This window comes from Equus quagga, chromosome 2 (genome assembly GCF_021613505.1).
Source record: "Equus quagga isolate Etosha38 chromosome 2, UCLA_HA_Equagga_1.0, whole genome shotgun sequence".
NCBI lineage: Eukaryota > Metazoa > Chordata > Mammalia > Perissodactyla > Equidae > Equus > Equus quagga.
Window position 1 is genome coordinate 157,431,033 of NC_060268.1, and position 26,223 is coordinate 157,457,255.

The following is a 26,223-nucleotide window of genomic DNA, read 5'->3' on the forward strand; positions in this document are numbered from 1 at the left end:
AGAGTGGCTCCCTTTATTCGGGATGGAGTCTGATCTGTGGGCTTGAGTGTGTACACAGGACTGGGACCCTCAGTTCCTGAACCTGGGCTTTGGCCTGAACACCCTCTTTTCTGCATCCACCTGACCGCTGGGACTTAGGCTAAGGTCCGGACAAGTCTGGCTGGTGCAACAGTGCCCTCTAGAGGACGACCAGTCCCAGTCACTGCCTCAGTTTCAGGGTTTGCAGCTTGGCCTTCCCACCCAGCAACGTGTACAGATGACCAGCCAACGTGTCTATGGGAACGACTTTATTTAAGTACACTGGGCCCCACCAGGCAATGTGGTTTGTGCGAGGCTGTGCAAAGGACAGGCTTGGGCTAAGAGAAGGGAGGTGATCTGGTTAAGCACACTGCAGTCCGCGGGTCGCCACATAGCTTTCACACACACCTGCTGCTGCGGCCCACACCTGGCAGGGCCTTTGGTCGTTGGACGGCATGGGGGAGAATACTGCTTGGACTCTGGGATTGGGGCAGGTCTTGGCGTTACAGATGAGGGTGCCGGTGAAGATTTGCTAGCCCCAGCTTTGCACCATCTGGGCTGAGGAGCCTTTGGACCACTGCTAGGCCAGCCCAGTCCAGGGTCGGCACCTGGCCCCACTGGACCAGAGAGATGAGTCTTAGCCCATGAGCTCCTCGCACTCTGGTCTGACCCCCTCCCACTCTAACCAAACAAGTCCAAAGTCTAGAATGGCACAAGTCAGCCCAGAGGGGGCCTTTTTGCCTCTACAGTCTAGCCCCGCTGGGTTGGCTAGAGTGGGAAAAGGCAACTTGGTTAATTGAGGCTCTTTCTCCAGTCCTAAGGGGGCTGGATCCCCAATACCCCTCTTTTGCTAGGGGTCTCTGCCAAAGAGTGATTCTACCTCCTGTTTCAGAAAATACAACCAGCAACCAGCCTGTTGATTCCAGGGCAGTGAGCAAGTAGAAGACAGAGAAAGAAAGAGGCTATGGGAGTGACTTTGAGTGTAGCCTCCGATCCCAAATGGTCCTGAGGCCTATGGATACTGTCAGTTCCCCATTAGCAAGGAGTGGCAGGGCCCTGGATGCTACGCTAAGCTTAGGTGCTGTAAACATTAGTGTGAACATGGTGACTGGTGGGCAGGAGGTGATGAGCCCCCTCGCTCCAGTCCCCATACTGAACAAACACTTCAATAAATAAAACTGTTTGAAGATGGCATTGCCCAAGGATGGATGGAAAGCAATTAAGAGGGCCTGGGGCCAACAGGCTTCTCAAACTCTCCTGAGACCCCCTGGATGGGGCTGGGAATTAGAGCACTGACTCCACTGCCAATCAGAAGTAGCGCGACTCTTGCCCTTCTCAAATGCCCAGTGTGGTCCTGGTCCCCAGGGGAAGTTGAGGGCATCCTGCCTTCTCCTCACCCCAGAGTCTCAGTAACTCCTGGAGTGCTTTTCCAGCCTCCAAAACCCAAACTGCAACAAAACCAGACAGAACTCAACCCTGGCACCCGTCCTCAGTCCACGATCAAGAAGCATCGAGAGCAGAATGATGAGCAAGGGAGGAAGCAGCTGCCTTGGGCCTCAGGGCACCCTGAGGGTGCAGTGGGGGTGGGGCTAGCCCAGCCTAGGATGGACAGCAGCAAGGTCACTCGGGGGTTGGGTTTACCTCCCTCTCTGTCTCCCTATGGTAGTAAACATAGTCCCACACAACCAGACAAAGGCCCAGCTGGCGAAGGAGTGGGGCCCTCTGCCGGCACTCTTCCTTGCCAGGGGCCAGTTAGTGGTCAACCCCAGGCCTCAGGCCATCACCATCGTGGGTAGTTCATCGTCCTTTCTGGGCCCTGGGCTCCCTGGGCCACACGGCACTCGCATATGTACACATACTCGTACCCACACACACACTCACACACACAGGCAGTTCCTCGCAAACACTCCGACTCAAGAAAGCGAGTTTTAAAGTGGAGTTAACTTCAGAGAGAGGTGAAGATGATGTCCCAACATTAGAAGGTTTTCCTGTGGATAGATCGGGCACCGTCTTCCTCGTACTCCTTCTTGGAGACCCACATCTTCTTAAAGGTGTCGAGGGAGGCAAGGATAGAGCCCCTGGAGTGGAGGGAATCCAAAGGAACATCGTGAGAGAGAGAGGGAGGGAGTGGGTATTGGTGGAGGCAGCCAGTCCCCATGGGGCCAAACTAGATCAGGCCTTTCTTTAAAGGGATGGGGTAGTGAGGGGTAATCAATGCCTTCGCTTCCTCTTCCGCTTTTATTTCCGGAAGAGCTACTCACCCAATCCATGTGGAATACAGTCTCTCCTGAGGTGCAGATATCTGCAAGGGTGGGTGGAAAGAGGAACCTGAGACTTTCATCCTCCCTTCTCCCTTTCCCTTCCAAGGCTCATCTTTATGGCCAATTCTCACTGCCCAAGGCAATGGATATATTTCACACAACAGGCTTTAACTTATGGCCCTGTTGGACTCTGTGGGCTTTCTGGGGGGTACTGTGACCAGCCTGACACTCATCTGGAGAAGACAGCTTCTAGCAGCCCTAAGTATCCATAGTTCCCAGGGAAACTGGGGCTCTCTGGGGGCAAGATTCGGCTCTGTGAGGGGCAAAGGGGAAGCAGATTCCATGGCAGGAGCCACAATCCTTCATTTAGGATCCCTCCTTCCTCAGCCAGGCTAGCTCCCCTCAGCCGTCACTAAGATGTTGGACTGTGTCACAGGGGAGCAGTAAAAGCCAATCTCCTGTCATTGTTAGTCCCCCTGAAAGAGCACATGTGGGGCCCTGAGCCTAGCACCCTGCCACATCTGGGTATCAGACCTGCCCTCCTTTTGTGAAGAGGGAGAGTGAGAATGGGTCCTCCCCTCTGGCAGACCTCAGGGTGAGCGTGGAAGCAGGGAGCCATCTGGCAGTGCCTGTATAGGCTTGGCTGCCCGAAAAGCTTGGGCAAAGCTGGAGGGGAGGCCATACCATGGGCACTCCAGACCCTTGGAGGCCCAGTTACACCCAGCCCCAGCCCCCAGCATGCTCCTACCCTGATCTTCACGTCTTTCGGAGCCAGTTTCTTCACTTCACTCAGTAGCCTGTCACCAAAACCTGAATGGACAGGAAAAGAGAATCTCGAGTCAATTCTCTGGGTGTCTGGGTCCAGCAGGATCTGGAAGCTTCCTGGGGAAGGGCCCCGAGAGCAAAGACCAACCTTTGAACAGGGTGGAGCCTCCTGAAAGGACAATGTTAGAGAAAAGTGTGCGCCGCAGGTCCATGTCAGACTTCTGGATGGCAAACACCAGCACCTCATGGATGCCCTCACTCTCCTCACCGATCAGGTCTGGCCTGAACAGCAGCTCAGGTGCCCGGAATCGGGAAGGACCAATCTGCAAGGTGGAGGGCAAGCTTCAGAGGCTGGGACTGGGGCCAAGGTCCCTTTTGGGGTGGGAATGGAAGAGGCCTCTCTGCCCATCTCTTAGTAACCAGGTGGCTATGAAGGCCAGGCTCAGGGAAGACCTTGTATGTCAAGGGTCTCAAGGAACAAAGATAGGGCTCCTGGGAAACTGGAGAGAAGAAGCTTCTAGTTTAATCCTAGCTCTGGCATTTTCCAGCCAAGAGACCTTTGACATTAATACATGGATTCACTCATTCATAGAAATTTCTTCCTATCAGTGGAGGCCCAGGGAGAGGCAACTTGCCCTACACTGTGGCCAAGTGGTTAAGGACAGCACTTACCACCCCTCTTCCTAATCCTATCCTGACCTAAGAAAATGCCTCTGGTGCCTCCTCCCCTCCACACAGGAGAAGCCAAGTCCCTGGTGCCTATCTCTGCAGGAGACAGTGCTGCTCAAGAGTTACACTGCTCCAGGCAGAGGCTGTATAAGGATGGATACATCTGACTCCAGCCTCCCCATGGGGAGTTCTGCTTGGGCCCAGAGCTTTTGGGGACTGGTCCAGCTGCCTACCTCAATGGTGCTGCCGTCGGGCAGGTAGTACTGAGCCTTCTCCGTCTCTAGTGTCTCATCCTTCTGGGGGTTTATGGATAGGTAGCAGGCTCTCTGCAGAACCAAGGGCAAGTCAGGCAGGCAGGAAACCTGGCACCTACCTGGTCAAAGTCCCAGGGCAGTGATGTGCTGCTGCAGAAATGTGTGCATCCACGATGACTGCCCTAAAGGCTGTTAGAGCTACTGCCCCAGGGAGAAGCAGGCAGATTTCTGCCGGCCTTTACTGGTTGGCATTTTGGATATGACTTCCTACTTGTTCCACCTTCCTGGTGGGCAAGCACGGAAGCTCGGCTCTCTGGATCTGGGTCTAAGACCATAACCTAATTTTAGTCCAGAGTGCGGCACCTTTCTTCTCTACTACTCACATGTTCTGGGTCCTGCCTACCCAGCTCAGAGGTTTCCCTAGAGCCATAGGTGGCAGGAGGATTCAGTTTACTTCAAAAGAAAAATGTATTCTGACTTCTTCAAGGATATAAAAGAATATATGTACATAAAATATAAAATACCTAATACCCATGCACCCATCACCCAGGTTAAGAAATAGAAACAGCTCCCTTTCCCCCACAAGAGGGCAGCCCTTCGGGAAGGTGAATCTGTCGGTGTGAGGGGGCCCGGGGGGAGGATCACACAGCTGCCAGGAGGCCTGGCTGGGGAGAACAGAGCCTGACCCGAGACCCCCAGGACAGGAGCTTCGCCTTTCTTCACTCCAGGTCATAGACATCCTGGCTGCTCTATTCCCATTCCCCATCCCATCCCTGGGCCCATGGGGCAGCACTCACTTCTTTTATGGCCTTGACAATCTCAAACTCGGAGGATGAGTGGAAATCATAGCCCTCCTTACGCAGGTAGAGGCGAAGGAAGCGAGAGACGTCTCGGCCAGCGATGTCGATGCGCATGATTGAGTGGGGCATGGCAAAGCCCTCATAAATGGGCACGGCATGGGTGACACCATCCCCAGAATCCAGCACCACACCTGTGGTCCTGCCTGTGGCATAACTGAAGCAAAGGGGGCAAACCATCACTACCCCTGCCTCCTCACTCTGGGAAGAAACTCACTTCTTTTCAGAGTCCAATGTCAGCTAAACTAAAGCTGGGGCCCGCCTTTCTCCAGGGCCCTCAGACTGGACTGAGGACTAAGGAAGCCGGAGCACTGAAGCAAGCCTTGAAAGACCTGAATGAAGGAGCCGAGCCTCTCTAAACTCCCTCCCCCACTTCCAGAGGAGCGGGCCTTCCAATCTCAGAGATGGCCTGCCCTTCAATTGCTTCTGGGACAAGGCCTGAGGGGCAGTTTTTACACTTTAGACAAGAGGAAAAAATCCAAATGCCTACAGGGGCCAGGCAGGGAAAGTAAACAAGTAAAGGAAAATAAAAATATTTCCACTTCCACAAAAAACTAGCTTTTCTCCCACATGGCCCTTTAGGTCTGTCCTTAGTTTTCTTCTCTTTTGGTAGAGACAAGGGTACAGATAGTATTTCTGTGATATGAGGGGAAAAAACCCACAGTGTTTGACAAACAGCAAGCGACACTCTGCCTTCATGTTGGGAGGACAACAGGGAATGGAGCAGACTGTGGGGAAGTCACATTTGCAAACTCTTATCTCAAATGGCGACTGCTGCTTCAGCTCCCACTGAGTTTTGCCCTATAGGAATGCAGGCCTAGCATTACCAGATCTTCACATTTTTTTCAGAGAAGCCAGAAATTTGAATTTTGGCAGGAAATCTCCCAATTTTTAAATGCTAGCCCACAAACTTTTAATGGGGTCAAATACATCCCATCTGCAGGTCACCAACGTACAGTCTCGACAATAGACCTAACCCTGGTGTGAGGCAGGCTGGGAGTATGACAGGAATGACAGGGGTGTGAGAACAGGACCATGATGGTGTCTTCGTCACAACCCTATCACCAGCCTCGCAGAGTATCTGGCACAAGTAGGCACTAAATAAATGTCTGAACACAGTACAGGGGCCTTCCCAGCAGGCCGAGTGGAGAGCCTTGGGTGCCAAACCTGCTGAGAGTACCAGACTGGGAGACAGTGTCAGCAGTCCTTTTCCCACCATCTTAGCCCTGCCCTAGCGCGGGTGCTCAAGTTGCTCAGAACCAACTCAAAGGAGAGGCAGAAACTAGAACCTACTTTCCCCCGTGAGGGGCCAGGCTAGCCAGCCAGGCTGCTACTCACAGGCTGAGCACAGCTTGCATGGAGATGAAAAGGGCTGGCACATTGAAGGTCTCGAAGAAAACTTCAGCAGCTCGTTCTCGGTTTTTCCGCGGGTTTAAAGGTGCCTCCGTCAAGAGCACAGGATGCTGGTGAAAGATGCCCAGATGGCAATCAGGGTGAGGCCAGATTCCCACCCCTCATTAGTATTGGAGGAGAAGCCCCTGTGTGGCTGGCTAGAGCCCAGGGAGGGCACAGTTGTCAGCCTCCCTCCAAAAAAAATGCAAGCTGGGTCTGTCACCTACCCCTGCCTAAATCAGTTTCTCAACTTTCTAAATTCATGCCCTCTTTAAAGTCTCATTCTGTCCTCGCTTCCACTCCCTACTCCCCTCCTTGTTCTCCAAGATTCTTATATTGGCCCTGTATCTACTGTGTATCTCCAAGTGTCGAGAAGATTTTGCTAAACTCCAAATTTGGAATTATTATGATAAAAAACAGTTAAAAAAATTCAAAATAGAAAATTAAATTTCAATATTGAATGCACTTTTAAAAACAGAACATATCCCTCCCCTATAAATTCTGACACACCTAGTATACAACTTCTTCTGTTTCTGAGTTGGGAGTTACTTCTTTAGGAGTTAAAGAGCATAGGCTCTGAAGTCTGAGAGACACGGGTTTGAACCCCAGCTCTACCACTTTATTCACTGGGTGATCTTGGAAATACTACTGGCTTCTCTGAACTTCTGTCCCCTTGTTTGTGAAATGGAGATACTACGACCTACATCTCATAGGAATGGTGTGAAGATTAACTGCGAACATGTCTGAAAACCACGTGGCTCAGTGCCTGGCACATAGTAAGACTCAAACACTCTTGGCAGTTATCATTGTCATCCTGCTTATCTCTGGGGTAGGGGTTCTGCCCAGCTCCGCACACCACACAGGGGTGCCCTGGGCACAGGACCCTCACCTCCTCTGAGAAAGTCTGAAGCTGGTCCTTAGAATAGACGTATTGCCAGATGCGCTCCATGTCATTCCAGTCCTTGACGATGCCGTGCTCCATGGGGTAGCGGATGGAGAGCAGCCCTCGGTGCTCCTGGGGGCAGAGAGCAGGACTTACAGTAGCAGCCAGCCTCTCAGCCGGGCTGCCCAGTGGACCTTGCTCTTTCAGGACTAGGACTTCCCACCCCATAGTCCTTACCCAGGGCTAAGGGGGGGCACCCATTCTCCAAGTCTCTAAATGGTATGCTGCAAACTGCTCTCACCGCCCAATCAGCTGGCAAAGCTGAGGGCTTCTGCGTTTCCATGGGCCCTCAGGTGCCCCTAGGGCAAGTGACAGGAGGCCCCCTTCTCATTGCCTGGTCCCAGGACATAACCTCTTGGCTCCCAACTCTGGGCCTCAGCACTTGCAGCCAAGGTTGGCAACAATGATTCTGTTGTTCTGCTTCTAGAAGATGCCATAGAGCTCTGCCAAACTGTGCTAATTAACTCATCCCCAGGGTATCCCAGCCAAGATCTCTCTCCAAATACCTCTTGCCAAAAAAATAACCAAGCCAGTCAATTTGAACATTGGCAAGGTAGTGACAATATAGAAGGAAGGCAAAAGCTGTTTTCTAGACTGGTCTCTGTTTCCCAAAGTGGGGTTCCAGCTGTTTCCTCTCCAAAACAACAGGCCACTCCTGGGATAAATAAACTGATTAGGCCTAGGATGAGAGAACCAAAGGGGAGATTTGAAGAGGAAATTGCTCCTTTTACTCATGCTATGTCCCACTGCTGGGACACTGCCCATGTGGGGAGTAATGAAGGTCTTCTGCTGGCTTGAGGCTTCTTCAATAGAACTGGGAATTACCTCGGCTTTGGGGCCAATGAAGATGTCACCTTCGAGGGCTCCCGCCATGACTCGAACGTGCTTAGGTCTGCCCACACTACAAAAGAGAACGGGGAGGACCATCACTTTTCATTTCACGGCAGAACACAGGAAGGATACGCAGACGTACATACTCAGATGGGAAGAAACATACTCAGTTCTATTGTGATTATCTTTAAGGAGTGATGTTAGAGTTGACTTTGATTTTCTTCTTTCTACTTTTCTGCATTTCCCGCAATTTCTACAATGAACATGTATTAATTTATTTGTCTATTATTTCCTATTTTTATTATATTTATATTTTTACATTATTAAAAAAATTTTAGAGGATTCACTGTCTCTAGTTCTTCTCTTTCCCCAGTGTATGTGCAGACCAAGAGAGACAAGGAAACGAGAATTTCTAAATGAATGGGTAACTCAAACAATTTTAGTGTCCTTAGCCCCTGGCCCAGGACTTTCACGAAGGAAAACTGCAGTGTTGTCGCTGCGATAGACAGCCTTCTTCCTTCTTCTCCCGCTTTAAGCCCCTTCTCCAGGCACCCATGCCCCTCTGCTGCCTGTAGGCTCTCTGCCTTAGGAGGCAAGCACTGAGAAACTCATTCTCACTAAGACGGTAGGGATGGTTTAATATTAAACCCATCCTGGGTGATCGGAGGATTTTAAAAAGAGGCCAGGAAGAGGCAGTTATCCAAACCAATGAGTCACCAATGATAACATTTTTGGTGTCAGATAAAATCAAACTTAAAAAAGAGTTCTCTTGCCTGTGCCTCTCAAATTGTACCATGTAGGCAATTATTTCCTTTGCTTATTCCAAAAGCCAGCTCCTGTCCCTTGCTCATGGTTGTTTTGAGTACCAAGGCTGACCCAAAAGAGAGACCCCTTCTCCTTAAAAGATGGAGGGTTGACCCTGTAACAAAGCTGACAAGCCTCCCAAGCTTCTGGCTAAGCTACAGAATGACTTACTAGTTTGGAAAGCAGTATTTGGGGATCTGATCACCAGCAAAACCAGCTTTAATCACACCAGATCCCTGAGGAGAGAGGAGAGAGAAAGGGACGTCAGAAGTATCACAAAAACAAGAGGAGATATACCTCAGACAATACATACAATATGGCTCCATTTTTATTTTAAAAAGACAGAAACCTTATATTTGTGAAGAATGTACCCATTTCTTTGAGCATTTGTATAGTGTACGCCACAGGGAGGGATGTGGGATTGGGGATGGTGAGAACTTTCAACGTACACTCAAAATATTATTTGATTTTTCTGTATTCTTTGACTTTTCTACATTGAACATGTTTTACTTTGGGATTAAAAATGATATTAAAAAGAGAAGAAAAAGAGAAAACCTGACGAGAGAAAAGGAAAGTCCCTATAAGTATCAAAGAACACAAGTGTCTGGTTCTCACTGCAGGGGCAGAGCACTGGCTTTGCAGGGTGTTTGTTGGGGCTGTTTTGTTCTGTTACTATGCTTTGTTTTACTCATTGGTCTCCTGATGGTAAAGAGCAGGGAAGCCTAAAGCACTGTCTGAGAAGAGAAGAGACCCAAGATTACAATTCTGCTGCTCCAGTCCTTGGTATGTTGGGTGAGGTGCCTAGCAAAGAATCTGACTTCTCACCCCAGCATCTCTGGTACCACCCAGGACCCAACCAAAGTAAACACTGACTCTAGACACAGATACCAACTCCATGCAGGACAGATGTCGAGGCTTGATACTGCTTGCAGATACACCCCGTTCTCTTCCTTCTTAACCTTCCCTCTACCCCTACATCTGCTACCTTTGCCCTTCCACCCCAACAAGGTTTGCAGCTGCACAGGTAATTGGGGCAAGCCTTTTCCTGCTGCCAGTCAACTTCTCCTGGGGTGGAGTGTGATATTTCCAGAACCCACACAGCAAGCAGTAAACACATGGGGAGACGCTAAATAGCCAAGGTTATCTTTGTACCAAAGGCTTCCCAGCAACATCCCTGGTTCCCTCTCTGTCTCTCATTCCAGTTCTTGTATAGGAGAAGGGGGGGTGCTGGACTCTGGCAAGACAGAGGGAGGAAATAAGAAGTGGTTGAAGGACAGGGAAAGTGGTATGGCGGGAGAGCAGGGCAAGCCACTTCTCTAAGACGGCAGGAAGCTCTGCCAACAGAAAAGAGAGAGAACAAGAGACAATGTGCAAACTCATCGGCCTGGGCAGAAGAGCAAGGAGCCTGGAAAAGGTGCAGCTGTAAACTGAGCTGAAAGATGGGGAAGGAGGGAGAACCATCCTACTGCAAACCCGCAGGCTTGGCGACATGGTTAGTGAGAACAGCACTGTACAAGAGAACTCCGAGAACTTGTTAGCTCAAGCTTCCCGTAATTGCTCACCGCCTTCCTCTGGGTGTGGTGATGTCAACAGACTAATTGGATCTCCTGGCAGAGGTTGAAAACAAGAAAAGTAAAGATGAGAGCTGTACTTCAGACTTTGGATATCTTTAAGAGGTGATTTTCCTGGATATTTCATTTTGAGTTTACCAGCAAAAGGACTAGAGTCTGAGTAACAAAGCAGGTTAAGATGTTAGGTTCATTTTTTTCCTCTCTGTCCTTCCCAGCAAGAGTATAACAGGCCCTGTTCAAATATCACTGCCTTCCTCCTGAAGAATAATCTCTAGTTGGAATTAATTATCCTCTTCCTACTATCTCAAAAAATCACCATTACTGTCCCACTAGGTAGCATGCATTTCATTCTGCTATTTGAATTTATGGTTTGCATTTTTGTCTCTTTTCAGCCCAAGTTCCTCGAGGTCAGAGACTCTGCAGATCAGCAGTACCTGGCATTTACAGGGTACTCAGATGCTGGCTGACTAAAATTAAAATCAAGCTCAAATGACTGGCAGATGAAGCTGAAAGTATGGAATCTGAATGAGCAGCTGGAATTCCAGAAGCCCCAGGCAGAGGTGGTGCCAGGAAGGTGAAGGCAGCATTAAGAATGATGCACAAGGTAGAACCAGACCCAGCTTGTCCCTGCAGCCCCATGAGCTGGCCTGCCAGGCCAGCAGTTGAGTGAAGAATAGGTGGGGATGGGGCAGGAAGCTGAGCTGCCTCTATTGTGCTCAACCATACCATGAGAGCATATAAGAGGCTCATTGCAATTTATTTTATTTTTTTATTTTTCCTTCTTCACCCCAAAGCCCCCCACTACAAAGTTGTATATATTTTTAGTTGTGGGTTCTTCTAGTTGTGGCATGCGGGACACCACCTCAGCATGGCCTGATGAGTGGTGCCAGGTGCGCGCCCAGGATCTGAATCCACGAAATCCCAGGCTGCCGCAGCACAGCGTGCAAACCCAACCACTCGGCCACGGGGCCCGCCCCCGCAATTTCTTTAACGGTATTTGTAACTAGGAACTGTGTATCTGGCAAATGAGCTGCCATTCTTTGTTATTCACTCTGGCAAAACCAAGTAAACGAATACCTTGTAGGGGCCTCTTGAAAAAGTAGTCTCACTAAATATTTGATTTTTGAAGACTCAAGTCTGCTGCCAGCCACCACTGACCATTCTCTTTCTGATGCAGGCAAAGAACTAGCAAAGCTCTCAGCAAGGTTCTCCCAGTACCTGCTGGCTTTGGCCTTGTGGCTTGGGCAACCTTTATCCTAAGCACTCTTTTTTTTAGTGAGGAAGATTGTCACTGAGCTAACATCTGTGCCAGTATTCCTCTATTTTGTATGTGGGATGCCACCACAGCATGGCTTGATGAGTGGTGTGTAGGTCTGTGCCTGGGATCTGAACCCACGAACCCTGGGCCGCCAAAGCAGAGCATGAGAACTTAACCACCAAGCCACAGGTCCGGCTCCTTTCCTAAGCACTCTTGATTGTTCTTGACATGCTGGGAAGGAGGCTATTTATCTCCCATTTCACGGAGGGGAAAAGGGTGCTGAGAGGTGGAGACTCAAGAGTCGAGGACATTGGTGGCTCATTTTCGCCCAAAGACATATTTTGTTTGGCTCACAAAGTACTTCTTAAAAAACAACTTTATTGAGATAAAATTCACATACCACACAACTTACTCATTAAAGGCGTATAATTCAATGGTTCTTAGCATATTCACAGGGCTGTACAATCAGCACCACAACCTAATTTTAGAGGTTATTCATCACCCCAAAGAGAAACTGTACCCACTAGCAGTTACTCTCCATCCTACAACCTCACCAGCCCTAGGCAACTACTATTCCACTTTTTATCTCCATAGACCACAAACTACTTTTACATTAACTTTCAACAGTTAAAAACTGGAGACTGCATATGAAATTTAATATTTCTGATTTCTCTTGAAAAATCAGAAGATCTGGCAACACTGGGTCTGCATTCCTGTCTGGGGACAGCTGGTTGGAAATGAGAAGCAGTTGGCCCTTTGGTTAGTCATGCTCAACGCACCTTCCAGATTCCTCACACTGTCTTTAAGGCTATCCTCTTCCTGCGTCTTTTTAATGTTCCTGCTTGGCCTCTGCAGGTGTTGAGTTTGAGACCCCTATTCTAGGCATTCTCACCAACTAATTCAGCATGTTTCTTGTTCCACATGGCATCTGGTTTCTTTCTTACCCTCAGGGCACCTAGCTTGGTGTGAAGCATATCCTTGGCTCTCAAAATACACATAATTGAACAGTGAGCTATCTCAACAAGTCGCCTCTTCTTCACCCTTTCCATCAAGCTGGGAATGGATTCTTGCTGAAGTTGGATAACCAATAGCCTGAAGGTCACATGACAAGTGACAGTGTTAAATATAGTGACTTCATCTCCTCAGCTAATTCTAGTGTTCCTTAAACTTAAGTGAGGGGTCAGCCCTGTGGCCGAGTGGTTACGTTTGCCTGCTCTGCTTCAGCAGCCCAGGGTTTTGCTAGTTTGGATCCTGGGTGTGGACCTAGCACTGCTCATCAGGCCATGCTGAGGCAGGATCCCACATAGCAGAGCCAGAAGGACCTACAACTAGAATATACAACTATGTGCTGGGGGGCTTTGGGGAGAAGAAGAGAAAAAAAAAAAACAATTTAAGTGAATCAGCAGATTTTAAGAGCTATAGACAAGCTTTAAAAAAAAATGGAGACAATAAAATTTGGATATTGACTGGATATTTGATGATATTAAGGAATTATTGTTAATTATTTTAGGTTTGACAATAATATACTGATTACGTTTTTAAAAGAGTGCAGGAGAGGGAAGTGGGTGGGAATGTGGTTAAAAAGATTGGACAGGAGTTTGGCATGCTCTGCTTCGGTGGCCTGGGTTTGGTTCCCCGGCGCAGACCAATACCACTTGTCAGTAGCCATGCTGTGGCAGCGACCCACATAGAAAATAGAGGAAGATTGGCACAGATGTTAGCTCAGGGCGAATCTTCCTCAGCAAAAAAAACAAAGAAAAAGAAAAAGAAAAAGATTGGACAGGAGTTGATAACTGTTACAGCTAGGTGATTGATATGTGTATGTTTGTTATACTAATACTATTCCCTCTACTTTTGTTTTTGTTTGAAATTTTCTATAATAAAAAGAAGAGCTGGCAAATAAGATGATAGCACTTAAGTAAAAATTCAAAACACAAATACTACGCATACACACACACACACACACACACACAATAAAATACATAGTCCATAAAATCATGGATGGAAAGGAACACATCAATTTCATGATGATGATTTGCTTCTGGGATTACTTCTGAAACAGAAAAAAAGGATAGGATTGTGGAGGGGTACAAAGAGTCTTCAATTATATCTGTAATGCTTTATTTTCTAAAAAACAATCTGAAGCAAATATGGCAAATGTCAACTTTTATTAAAAATGGTAGACACATGCTACTTGGGTGCTTGCTATATACTTCTCTGAATATTTCTGTATATTTAAAGTATCTCATTTTTTAGAAAGGTGGCTAAAGCAGCATAACATGCCCCCAAAACAGTGAAACACTGACCTTATTGATGAACTTGTAAAGACCTAATACTGTTCGTGCATTTAGGCCCACATAGTCCCCACAAAGACAGTTTTAAGATTGACCAGAATATTGATTCATTTTAGGACAGAACTTAGCCTTTGGGATCTTAGCAAAGATTTCAGCTTCAGAATAAACATAGTATTCTGATCAGTGTTGTGGTCCTCAAAATGTGGCCTGGGAGCTGCCCTCCTCTGGTGTTACTATCTGTGATATGCCTTTGGGAAGAATGACTTATGTTTAGTTTTTAAAAATACCTATCACTTTATTGTTGTCGTTAAAGTGTGCACACCTCCCCCACTCCATTTTCCTCATTAAATTCTGAGAATTGGTTTGGTGCCAGACTAGGATGAAAGGAGTGGTCAATAATTGTGAAAGGCTGTGAACTGATATTAGGGCTCCTCCCTCTTTTCCCTGCTTTCTTTGTTCTTCTTTCTTTTAATTACACTCTCCTTAGCCTAGAAAATAAAATTGTAGCAACATGTTAAACTATGGAGCTGTTAAATCTGCTAGAGACACATTATTATCATAAAGAGTTGGTTCAAATATTTCAAATGATTTTTCCAATCCCTCTTTCACTTTGAAACAAAACAAAACTCTCTAAATGTCAAACAGCAAGAACTACCTGAGGCCTGAAATCCAAAAATGTGGCAGATGCTCACTAAATTCTAATGGGAAAATTACTTAAGTTTCTCCTACTTCACCTTTTGGGAGAATTGTTGGCATAATAAAGGAAATGTTTTCCCAGGAAAAAAAACAAGTCAATTCTTTAAATCTTAAAACTGAAAATTCACCACTGATTTGATGCCTTTCAAATACACTATCAAGAAAGAGAAAGAGGAGACTAAGGAGCATTAATTTAAGTGACATTAAAGAAAATGGATGGAGATGGAACTAGTGGCCAGCAGCAATTCAAGAAGCAAAGGACCTGGTGGGATGGACAGACTGCTCCTTCTGCATCGCCGATGAAAACAGGAAATGGCTAATTTCTTTTTTTTTCCTTTTTAAAACTAAGAAAAAGGCAGATGACGCACACACAAACTGGCTGAAGACAGAGATAGTCTTCTCTGAAATTCAACACAAAGAGCAAGGAGTTCTGCTCAACCCTCTGCAGTAACTAACTAGGGTCCCCATTGCCCCCATCCTGTCTTTATTTAGGGACATCTTTGTTAATGGGATAGAGCTACTCAACCATTCATCCACCCACCCATCAATCCAATGAAAAAAGATTTATTGAGCACATAGTGGTGCCAGGCCCTAGGTAGTGTGTGTGTGGAGTGAGGTGGGGAAGAGAAGAGTAACGAAAAATGAAGGAAAACCATTTTTTCCCCAGAAGGATTTAATAGTCTAGTGAGGGAGACAAAAAAAAGTCCTTCCCAAAACGAGGTGTCTCATTGAGTTCAACCTCCTGCTTTTCAAGGCAGAAGCCACATCCCTGGAGAGAAGGAAAGCTAACAACAAAAAAAGCACCTTTCCTTGGAAAAAGTGAGGAACTTGGAACCCAGTCGCAATTGGAACCTTGGCTACTCAATTCATAAGCCAGGTAGTTTGAATATTGTTGTTTAACCTCTCCAAGCTTCACTTTCCTGCATAAACCGGGGTAGCCATTCCTATCTACCTACCAGGCGCTTAAACGAGATGATACAATGCAAGAACCCTGCAACGTGCCTAAGGGGTCCCAAGGACTAGGTCAACAGAGGGCATATGACAGTCAGCTTAGGACAGGGAATTGAGTTTTGCCTCAATCGAGGGGCTCAGAAGGGGCACAGAAAAGGTATCAACCAATCTTGGTGGAACCAAACCTTCGAGTGGAAGACAGAAATGTAAAATAGTTGTTTTACAATTGTCCCCCTCCACTCAAAATAAGAGCAGTACTTAGATTCTCTCCATTTGTCACTCTTCATTTTAACGGATAAAGCACTGGATTTAGGGCACCTCAACTGTGCGACCTTGGGCTCACATTCTCTCTTCGCGCTTCAGTTTTGTCATTTGTAAAACAAGGATTAAACTTCCTGCTTTAACCATCCACCTAGGTTTTGTGAGGATCCAATTCGAACGTATGTCAAACGTCCCCGTCAGCGCTAGAGCGCCTGGCAAATACTGTGTCCTGAAATTTTTCTCCCAGTAACTAGGCGTTCCGAAGAGGAAGGTACCTCCCTGCTTGCTTTGTCACTCTCCTTTCTTCTCGACCTTTATTAACGGTATAATTTATAATCACAGAAATAACCGAAATCCTATGGCCATTTTTGGCACCAGATTCTCGGGCCCCACCCAGATACACCGCCAAGCCTCGGACCGGCTGCGGACGGAGGGAAACTTATCCCTTCTGCATCCACGGGCCGGCCCTAGCCCATCAGGCCCCAACACTGGGAAACCCCGAAGCCAATCCCCACAGCCCTCGTGCACCGCCCCGCCCCTTAAAGAGAGGAAACACTATGGCCGCCTGAAAGAACGGCAGGGGCGTGAGCCAATCACTGCACAGGGCTGCCCTCATCCGGCAAGGCCCAGAGGCGGGGTCACCGGTCAAGATGGACAGCTAGAGCAGCCAATAGAGTTATCGGAAACTGGGGAGGGGATGGGCGCCGGGCGCTCACAGCGGTTAAGGCCCCTCAAGCCAAGGGCCCAAGAACCTGGCCCGGACTACAGCTTTTCCCTTTACCCACCCCAAAGTTCTCCATCCCATGGTTGCTGGCCAGCCGCCCTGCCTGCATATTATGGGTTGGGGGAGGGCGGAGGCGGCGGCGGCGGCTGAACCCGCCTGACAGGCCGGGCCAGTGACAAAGAGCCGGCGGCCCAGGCTGAACCCCGGGAAGCAGTCCCTTCGGGAAGGAGAGCATAAGTCCCTTTAAAGATAGGAAAGACGCAACTCACGTTATCGATCACGACAGGTTGGTTGGCGATCACATCGTAGGACTCCATGGCAGAGGAATCTCTCCTTCCGAGGAAGGAACTGCCAGCCGGGTCCGCCGCTAACGCCACTGACACGCATGCGCAGTCTAGCCGCCGGTACAGGGCGGCCAGGGAGCGGCTCGACCTCGCCTCCGAGGAACTACAACCCCAGCAGGCCTTGCGCCTGGGTTAGCCGGCCAGTCCTCTTCGGAGACCCGCCTAGTTTACGAGACGGGGCGTCGCGTTTCCGACGCACAGTACCCTGGGCTTTGTAGTCTCCATAGATAATAGGCACACTGATTGATGGTAGTATTGCATGCTTGGGTCTGTAGTCCCTTTGAAGGGATTCACAGTGCATGCTGAAGTATGTAGTCTCCTTGAGTACTCGTCTGTAGTTCGGTTTGGATTGGTCAGTAATTCGTGCATGTTCGGATTTTACAGATCAGTCCTACCATTCCCCACCACTTCCCCTGGATAATACAAGGTTGCTATGTCTTCATCTGGGTCTGTAAGACATTAATAAAAATCTATCACCATCACACTCTAATAAAGGAAATTTTAATACGCGCACACACACACACGAGAAAGGACATATTCCCAGAACAAAAGAAAATAAATTGCATAAAATTTGATTTTGAGGAAAAGAAGTACATTTTTGTTGCTTTTCTTATTTTTCCTGGATAGGTGTAAACTTTGCAATAGGCTAACATTGGTCTGAAGACTGACATTTGAAACTACTGGTACAGGTGATTTTTTTGGTCATTAAAACATCGTTCATCTAACAGCTTCAGGAACTGCTCTGGTATCTCTTTAATTTTCATGGCGAGCTAGAATTTACGTTGATGAGTGAGAAAATTGAGGTGAAGAGAGGTTATGTGTCGCTGCTTTCAAATGAGCCCAGTGCTTTGTTCTCTAGATTATTTCCTCCCCGCCTTCAAGCTCCAGGGACCTTTAAGTCAACAGTACTGGTAAGCAGGACTCCCTTCTATCCCTTTCTCTTGGAGTTTCTTTAAGATCATAGAGTGGAAGACATTACTATATGAAAAGTTATTGTAAACAGGAAAATAATTCCCAACCCAGTGCCTTAGGAATTAAAAATATTTCCAGTTACAGAGTCAGGGTAATAACGAAAGGCGGGCCACAGTAGATAATGAATGTTGATGTTCCTCAAGGTAATCTGTATACATCTGCCTAAAACAGAACAAAGAAGAAAGTCATCATCGCTAAAAGCATTTATTAAATAATTACCGTCTTTTTAATTGATCCTACTTTACCTAATTCTTGTTACTTTCTGACAGAATTCAAAAATAGGTATTTCAACATATGACCCCTGAATTTGGCAGTGTTAGTGTCAGTCAATACGGTCAATGGACATTCAAAGACGGTAGGAAACATTCAGATCTATTAAAACGAATACCACATGGACGAATGAATCAATCTACTGTCAGATTTATGTTTAAATCCTTGTTAGCAGCGTATCAGTAGAACAGTGACAAGCCTTTTGTCGATGCACTTCCCCTGGCTTTCCTGAGACCCTAGCATCTCAGAAGGATCCAACATCTCTATTTAAATCTGGGTTCCTCCTAACACTAGGGGGAGGCCAAGAGCCTTGGGACACCCCAAACACAGGGAGAAGGAGGCGGGACCTATGGTCAAACCACGCCTTCCTCACTTGTGACTGGCACAGACACTAGCCAATGGATGCTGGGACAGGGCGCGCCGGCGCCCCGCCCCCTTGAGCGCCCCGCGGCCGCAGAGGCACCTTCTGGCCGTGTCTGCGGCGGCGACTGCCTGGGCGGACGGTGCGCCGTGCGCAGGCGCGGAGCCTACACCTCGCTGCAGCCCCCATCGCTTCGGGGAGTCGCACCCACGGAGTCCGCCCGCTGGCGCATCAGTGCTCTCGCCTCGTCAGCCTTCCCTGGTTCCCCCAGCGCCCTACACGCCGCGATGGCGGAGCTGCGGCCTAGCGGCGCCCCCGGCCCTGCTGCGCCCCCGGCCCCTGGCCCTACTGCCCCCCCGGCCTTCGCCTCGCTCTTCCCCCCGGGACTACACGCCATCTACGGAGAGTGTCGCCGCCTTTACCCTGACCAGCCAAACCCGCTCCAGGTTACCGCTATCGTCAAGTACTGGTATGCCCTGGGCCGCGGGGGACGGACAGGGGCTGGCTGGGAAGGGTTAAAGTGCCCGAGGCGAAGTAATTTGCAGGGTTGGAGGCGGAGAAGGAGAATGGTTAAAGCCCTTGGAAGGAGGGATTCCTGCTGCGAGGGAAGGAGTTAAGGCTCAAGTTGGAAATGGGGACAAAGGGGTTAACGGAGCCTGTGGGTAGCGAAGGGTTAACGAGGGAGGGAAGGATGAAGGGTTAACTGGGATTAGGAGAATGGCGTGAATTGGGGGTGTGTGTAGGAGCTGAGAGGGGAACGGTAGGAGAGAGGGAACTGTAAACGTGGTGAAAGGAGGGGGCGCCTGTAGGGGGTCATTAGTGGGCGAGGGGAAGCCAAGGGGGGAAGGCTGAAGCGGGGTGGGGGAGGCGAGGCGGGGCCTGGGGAGCATATGAGAGAGCTTTGGAGGAGCCGGCCTGGAGGAGCTCAGAGGGCACGAGACTGCATAGGGTTGGGGGCGGTCTGGGGCCCCGGGCTCTCCTGTGGGTTAGGAGGGGAGCAAGCTGTGAGCGTCGTGCTTGTGAAGAGATGAGGAGGAGGTCTTCTTTTGATACCTGCCTAGTAAGCTCAGACATCGTATCAGCGCAGTGCTTTTGCGTTTGAAGTTTCACGGAGCAACTTTTCATGATAAACTTTCTGCTTCCTCTGCACACAGTTCTCGTTCTCTACGCAGAGCTTCCTCTGGCTCTGCAGCTGCTTTGCTTTAGGTCATTGACTAGAACAGAGGCAGGTAGGGTCAGGAAGATCCTTGGTTTGGCTCAGGATTGAAGGGGACCACAGTAAACGATGAGGACCAGGGACTTGGACAGGGAGGAAAGAAGTGCAGTGAGATGTTAAGAGGAGCTTCCGGACCACCAGCCTTGGGATTTAGGCAGCAGTTTCTCTCGGGGAAGCCGAGAGTAACCCTCGAGTGGCTCTGTGAAGGATCAGATCTGTTTACAGATGGGCTGCCCTTGGAGTAGGAATGGTCTTTTCTAGTTTCTCATTCCTCTTTGCAACCTGTCTCTTCCTGCAGCCTCTGGGCAAAATGGGTTTATGGGGACTCTGGAAAACAGCCTGTCTTCATGGTCTTTCGGGACCAAAAGTTGACTGAAAAATTGGTTGAATCTGTCCAGAACCACATCCATGCAGGCCCTGTATGAGATGATCCCCTTCGTTGAATCCTGAAAGACTTTTCAGGTAGCTGCTTGGCCTGTGGCCACTCAAGGCGGAGGTGAATGAAGGGGATGTCTTTGCTGATGACCTTTCCCTTTAGGACTGAGTCCTTCTCCTCCCTGACAACCTCTTACTTCCTCTGTAGATGGCAGAAGCTAGGCTGTATAGAGCTGAGGCCAGCTGCCTGTGTCCTTCGGAGGATGTGAAGGGGCTGACAGTGTGGAGGGCTTGAGGACCAGCCACCTGCTCCTCCTAGTGCCGTGGGGAGCAGCCTGTCTGTCTGGTAGCCGGGAGGAGGTGTGGCCAGGGGTAGAGTTCTCTCTTATAAACACACTGTTCTCTGGTTGAGAGGAGTTTTTGAAGAGAGCTTCTGAGTGAAAAGCAGCTCTTGATAACTTAATCACCCATTCTAATTGCACCTTTATGTTTAAATATGTGTTGTGATGAAGTCTTGGATTTTATCACGAGAATTGGGTCAGCTCCTGCCATGCTGTTTTCTCAGGCTGCATTTGAGTGTAAGGAGAAATCCCTGCACAGACTTGGGCAACTGTTTTTATGTCACCCACATGGCCATGAAGGATAGAATTGTGTGTGCAAGGTATTGAAGCGCATGCAAAGGACTAAGACTGGTTGGGACTTTTTTTCTTCTTGCTGCAAGCTTGTTAACCAGGCCAGAGATGGGGCATCATGTAATGATCACTAGAAAGGAGTGTGAAATTAGAAATGTTACCTAGATAGAGAAAAATATGAGGGAACAGCTCAGAGAGTGGTCCTTTCTAAGATTCGAAGGGGGGTTGCATAATTAAGATCCTGAAATTAATTGATATTCCTCACATTTGGGATCCCACAAGGCCTCTTCAGTTCTCATAGCAGAATGACTGACTGAGGCTGTCTGGGTTTGGCTGTGGCTCGGGGTACCTTGAGATTCCTTTTCTTGAGACAGAAGAGTGGCTCTTTGGCTAGTGGTTCCTAGCCAGCAGGACATCCTGGCTGACAGCTGAGACTTGAGTGAGCAGGGAGCAGAAGCAGAGAGACAGAGCCTGTGCCCTGGGGCCACTCCTGTCCTGCTGCTGCCCTGCAGAGTGAAGTCAGTTGTTTAAAGAATTAAGTTGAGGGATGGTCGGGGTCCTTGGATAGCATCTTTTTTCTAAGTGCAAAATATGACTATTTTCTATATACTCATCTGCTTCCCATCAAGTCTCTGAGTTAGTAGAACATTGCATTCTGTGTTTGGGGACCAGCTTAATTTTGTCTGGACTCTTGGTCATTCTCTGCAGTTGGAGTTTTAAGGTAAAGTCTGTCTCCTGGATGCAATACCTCCTGGGAGACTTGGCCAGAAAGAGAACTGCAGTGAGGTGGCAGCTGGAGCATGGAAGAGTGGATGTAGTTTTGCCACTTGTTGCTGGACGGACCTAAGCTAAGGGAGGGGCAGGACTGAGAATTTGCAGCAGGAAACTGGAGCAGATATGAAGCCTGTAGTCACTCCCATCTGTACCAGAGTTCTGCAGCCTTCATGGGGTCCTTCCAGGGAGAGCTACCCTTTTCTTTCCTCCTTCCCCTGACAAACTTTTTAAAATCCAGCTGGTTGTGGAATTAGTCAAGTGATTTGGTAAAATCAGAGTTAAGGAAAGACATGGAGATTTGTCCCTTTTCCTAATCCACTCAGTTGAGATTCTAAGCTATTTGTAGTGACTTTCTTACAAGTTCTATAAATAACTTAGCATTTCCTAGCAGAGAATAAGGATTTCTACAGAGGCGAATAATATTCTGGCAAAAGAGGATGAAACCAGACCTAGTGGTTTTAAATAGTGTTTAACTTGCGTGGTACTGTCATGCTTGCTGGGATCACATGTAACATGTCTTTTATTTGGTTGTTAATATCTCTTCAGCATACGATCCCAATTGTGAAGTGCACTCCGTCAATGTCCCAGGGACAGGCAAAATTTTTGCAGTCTGTGGAACAGTCAGATGTCTGAGGCAGCTCAAATGCAGAATGTTTGTGGGCTAAATGCAGACGTCCTTCCACTGATGGTTTCCATTTAGTCTGTTTCTTAAATCTACCAAGTTTCCGTGTCCATTTGGAAGAAAAGCAGGATTTTTTTTTGAAGAGCACTAATTACTCTACTAAGGAGAACCCTTATTGAATTAAATCCTTAGAGTGAGATAATGACTGAGTCTCTTTCTCAACTGCCTCGCTGTTGGAATTATGGGTGAAGTTTAATGTGGTCCACAGAGGCCCCAAATCATTTAATGTTCCAGCTCTACCTTTGAGGCAGCAGTCTCCTGGGATCATCTTCTAGATGCAGGTGCTCATGGGGTTTAGCCAAGCTCCTGCTGCAGTCCTCTGTGCAGAGCTGAGCTAGCCTAAGTTTGGCCTTTGTCTCTTACATGATAAAAGACTAGCTTTGGTCTGTGGGGTGTGAGCTGCGGTTTGGAGGCATTGGACTTGTTTAGAACAAACTGTATTTAACATAGGACACAGTATAGTCTTTCAGGAATTAGCAGTCTAAGAGGCAGGAGTGGGGCTAAGCTTCTTCTCCCAGGCACAATGTCCATTGGGAATGCTCAGGATGGTCTTTCAACAGAGGCCAATTGATTGATGCACCTCTTGCCACAATGCTTGGCATGTTTACAGGCACCACAGAGGAGAAGTAATCTCTGCCAGTCCCATTTAGGATTGGTAATTTGAAACAGGAGGAAGCAAAAGGGGCAACTACCCAGTCTGTTTTATCTCTAAAAGAAGTCCTGGCTGTTGGGGATAGAAGGGAGCCTCTTGTGCTTGTGGATGGGCAGCCATCCTCCAGCTGCCCATCCCTTGGTCTTATCCCAGAGAGGTGTGGCCTCCCTTTAGTTGTTTTATGCCCCAGGTTCCTCTAGGATGGGGCCTTTAGGTTTGTAAGTCAGAGCCCCTTAGCGTCACATTGGCTGCTTTAAGGCTCACACTGACACCCTTGTGTTTTGTCTTTTGCAGGTTGGGCGGCCCAGACCCCTTGGACTATGTTAGCATGTACAGGAACGTGGGGAGCCCTTCTGCCAACATCCCTGAGCACTGGCACTACATCAGCTTTGGCCTGAGTGATCTCTATGGTGACAGCAGAGTCCATGAGTGAGTGTGTACCACTTGCCCACCCTTCACCTGCCTGTTCCTTAGCCTTGAGCCTTATTTCTGAGGTTTTGCTGAGCAGGGGTGATAATGTCATAGTCCAGTGAGGTTGGCACTTCTCAGGTGGAACTTCTGGGTTTCTGCCCTCTGCCAGTATCTGCGTGCTGAGATGGTTCAGGTCAGCACCTGAGCTCTGCTTATCTGGTGTAGGAAGATGTCAGTGATGATCAAGAGTTCCAAAATCGTCATATTTTTCCCAAGCTTCCTCTGGTGTTTGAGCTCAGAGGACAGGCAGCATAGCTATGACCCAGAACTTAGGCTGATGCCTCTAAATCTACTTCTTTTTTCCCTCTAGCTTATTATGAAAAATTTTAAATATAAAGCAAAGTTGAAAGAATTTTACAGTGAACACTCATATACCCACTACCTCGATTCTATCATTAACATTTTAGTATATTTGCTTTATCATGAATATATCCATTTCTATCCCTCTTTTGGTCTTACCTACTTCCTTTTAACCTGCAGTTAGCTGTGCTCAGATTATCCACAGTACATTTTTTTATCCTAGTCTGTCTTCTATTTCCTGCCCTGGACACTTCTAAACCCTACCTGCCTTCCCTACTTCCCTCTGTAATCACTGAATTTAAACAAATTTTAATATTAAGTTAAACATAATCAACTCAGTCTTAAATTGGCTGAAACAATAACAACAACAGTAATAATAATAAAAGCTAACATTTATTCAGCATTGATTATGAACCAGGTATTCTTCTAATCACTTTCTTTGTATATGTATTAATTTTATTTTCATCACAACCATATAATACTGGTAGGTACTAATATTTGCGCCATTTTACAGATGAGGAAACTGAGACACAAAGAGATGCCATAACTTATTTGAGGTCACATCGCTTGGAAATGGTGGAGCCAGGATTCTAATGCAGGCGGTCTGGCTCCAGGGTCTGTACTCTTCATGACTGTGCTCTATTGCCGCTTAAACATTACATCACATACTTCAATACACTACTATCTAATAATTAAAAAAAAATTGTTTCCATCTGTACTCTATTGAGGGAGGGGTTCTTTTCTTCAATTTAAGTATAGTCTTCCCTCTCCCTCATTGGCATGGTTAATCAAGAACTGATTCTATTTCTATTATCATATCCTCTTCTGTTTTTTTGCTTTTGTACTATCATTTTTGCCTCTTATACCATCTTTTTGGGATCTTGGTGGTGGCTGCTTAGCATGTGTAGGTTGAAAGAGTAGCAGGGTTCTTCCTTCCCTGCCTCAGCACAAGAGGCTGATTCTGTAGATGATGATGACTTGAAGATGATAATAGTCCTCCCCACCCTCCACTTTGTTTTAGTTCTTACCTTCGTGTCATTGTGTCAAATACTTTACAGTCTTATCAGCTTCTTTTGTTATCTCCATTTTATAGATGAGGAAATCGAGTCCCGTGCAGGGTTAAATGACTTGCCTAAAGTCACACATCTAGGCTGTGTAAGAGTTGGGATTTAATCAAGCTGTCTGAGTCCAAAGTCTGAGCTCTTAACCACTGGGCTACACCACCTCTCTGATCACAGGCCCAACCCAACTTACTCTTCTCTTTTGTTAAGCTTGGAAGCCCAGGCCTCATCTCCTCACTGATCATGTGTGGGGAGCGGTGTCTGGGCCTGCCTTCACAGTCTTCCAAACGTATCTATTGCAATGTCAACAGGAGGCTTTGGGAACAGGGAATTAATCTTGCCTGAATGGGGACCCTGCATTACAGTATTAATAATGGAGCCAGAATAGCAAACAGATGCGGAGAGGAAGGGGACTATGCTGGACTTTAATTTATATTTTTAATAAGAACCTGCAAAGGGTATTCAGTGCAGCTAGCCTATACCTTCTTGTTGACAGATTTATTCCAGTTAAAAGAATACCATTTCCTATGTGGCTTAAAGATTCTTACAGTCTACCTGCTTATCAGATATGGGTCCGAGGCCCAAAATGACGTGAAGGACATAATTGAGAAAGCCCTGTATTTCAGAAGGAGCCATCTCTAAATTTGAAAGAGGGCCTTCCTTTGTTTAACGTACCCCCTTATATGTGTATCATTTCTATGTGATAAAGCACTTTGATATTCATATGTCATTTATGACAATAGTGAGGCCTCCATTTGGGCTTTCACCTCACCACTCAAGCCTAGTGTTTCTGGTATTATATCCTGTCACTAGAAGGACATGGAAGGAATGTTCTTGGATATTTACCCGGTTCTGGTCTATATTGCAGAAGTCAAAAGTACCTTTGTAATTGGCCTTGTGCTGGTGTGACTGGTCTCTTCCCAATCCTGGTAAGTTTCTTGAAGAAAAGTTTGCTTTTCCAAATTTTTCATATGGCGAGGCCTCTCTGAAACAGATTCATGGATTCTCATTTAATCTAGTGCTTGAAGCTGAGGTCAGAGGTGAGTGTTCTACGATCCAGCTTAAGTACTAAGAGATGTTGGATTGTAATTATGGCAAATGAATCTCTGGCAACGTTCTTCTTCTGCTGTCTTTTGTCTTCTCACTTAGTAAAAAAAGGGCAGAAGCATTGGTTCATTTATTCGGCATACATTCATTAAGCACCTATTTTGTACCAAACACAGAACATCATAATAGCTGTAAAATGCCAAGGCATAATTCTTGTCTCAAGGAGCTCGTGTTCTATGGGGGAGATAAACATAAAGAGATGGTTATTGTAACTAGTAATAAATGCTACAATCCATGGATGTAGAACATGACCTGGGAGTAGAGTGGAGTGAGTGACTTTTAGTCAGGCTGCTGGATGGGAAGAAGCTCCAGAGAGGAGGTGAAGTTTGAGGGGAACCTTGTAGGAAGGGGCTGGGGTGACTGACATCTGCAGCCTGACACTCTAGGGCACCAACATTCACTTTTAGGACTGAGAGCGGCTTTAAAAATCTTCTAGCCCAGTGTTTCCAAAACTTCT

The 26,223-nt window shown here is 47.4% G+C and overlaps 2 protein-coding genes across 3 annotated transcripts in view; one reads left to right on the plus strand and one right to left on the minus strand.

Annotated features, from left to right (window-relative positions):
- Positions 1-272: 272 nt before the first annotated feature.
- ACTR1A (actin related protein 1A) lies at positions 273-16,971 on the minus strand. The gene is made up of 11 exons (XM_046652307.1): positions 16,819-16,971; positions 8,966-9,030; positions 7,985-8,060; positions 7,106-7,231; positions 6,163-6,287; positions 4,765-4,981; positions 3,947-4,039; positions 3,193-3,367; positions 3,028-3,089; positions 2,280-2,320; positions 273-2,096 (listed from the first exon to the last, which is right to left on the minus strand). Exons 1-11 carry the CDS (start codon positions 16,864-16,866, stop codon positions 1,994-1,996), a joined length of 1,131 nt encoding a protein of 376 aa, XP_046508263.1. The 5' UTR covers positions 16,867-16,971; the 3' UTR covers positions 273-1,993.
- A 1,626-nt stretch (positions 16,972-18,597) lies between these two features.
- SUFU (SUFU negative regulator of hedgehog signaling) overlaps positions 18,598-26,223 on the plus strand; it is a 108,222-nt gene continuing 100,596 nt past the window's right edge. For both annotated transcript variants that reach the window (XM_046653750.1, XM_046653751.1), the window contains exons 1-2: positions 18,598-18,965; positions 23,122-23,256. In XM_046653750.1, coding sequence (XP_046509706.1) covers positions 18,784-18,965; positions 23,122-23,256 — 317 coding nt within the window. In that variant the 5' untranslated portion in view covers positions 18,598-18,783. The remainder of the gene's footprint in view (positions 18,966-23,121; positions 23,257-26,223) is intronic.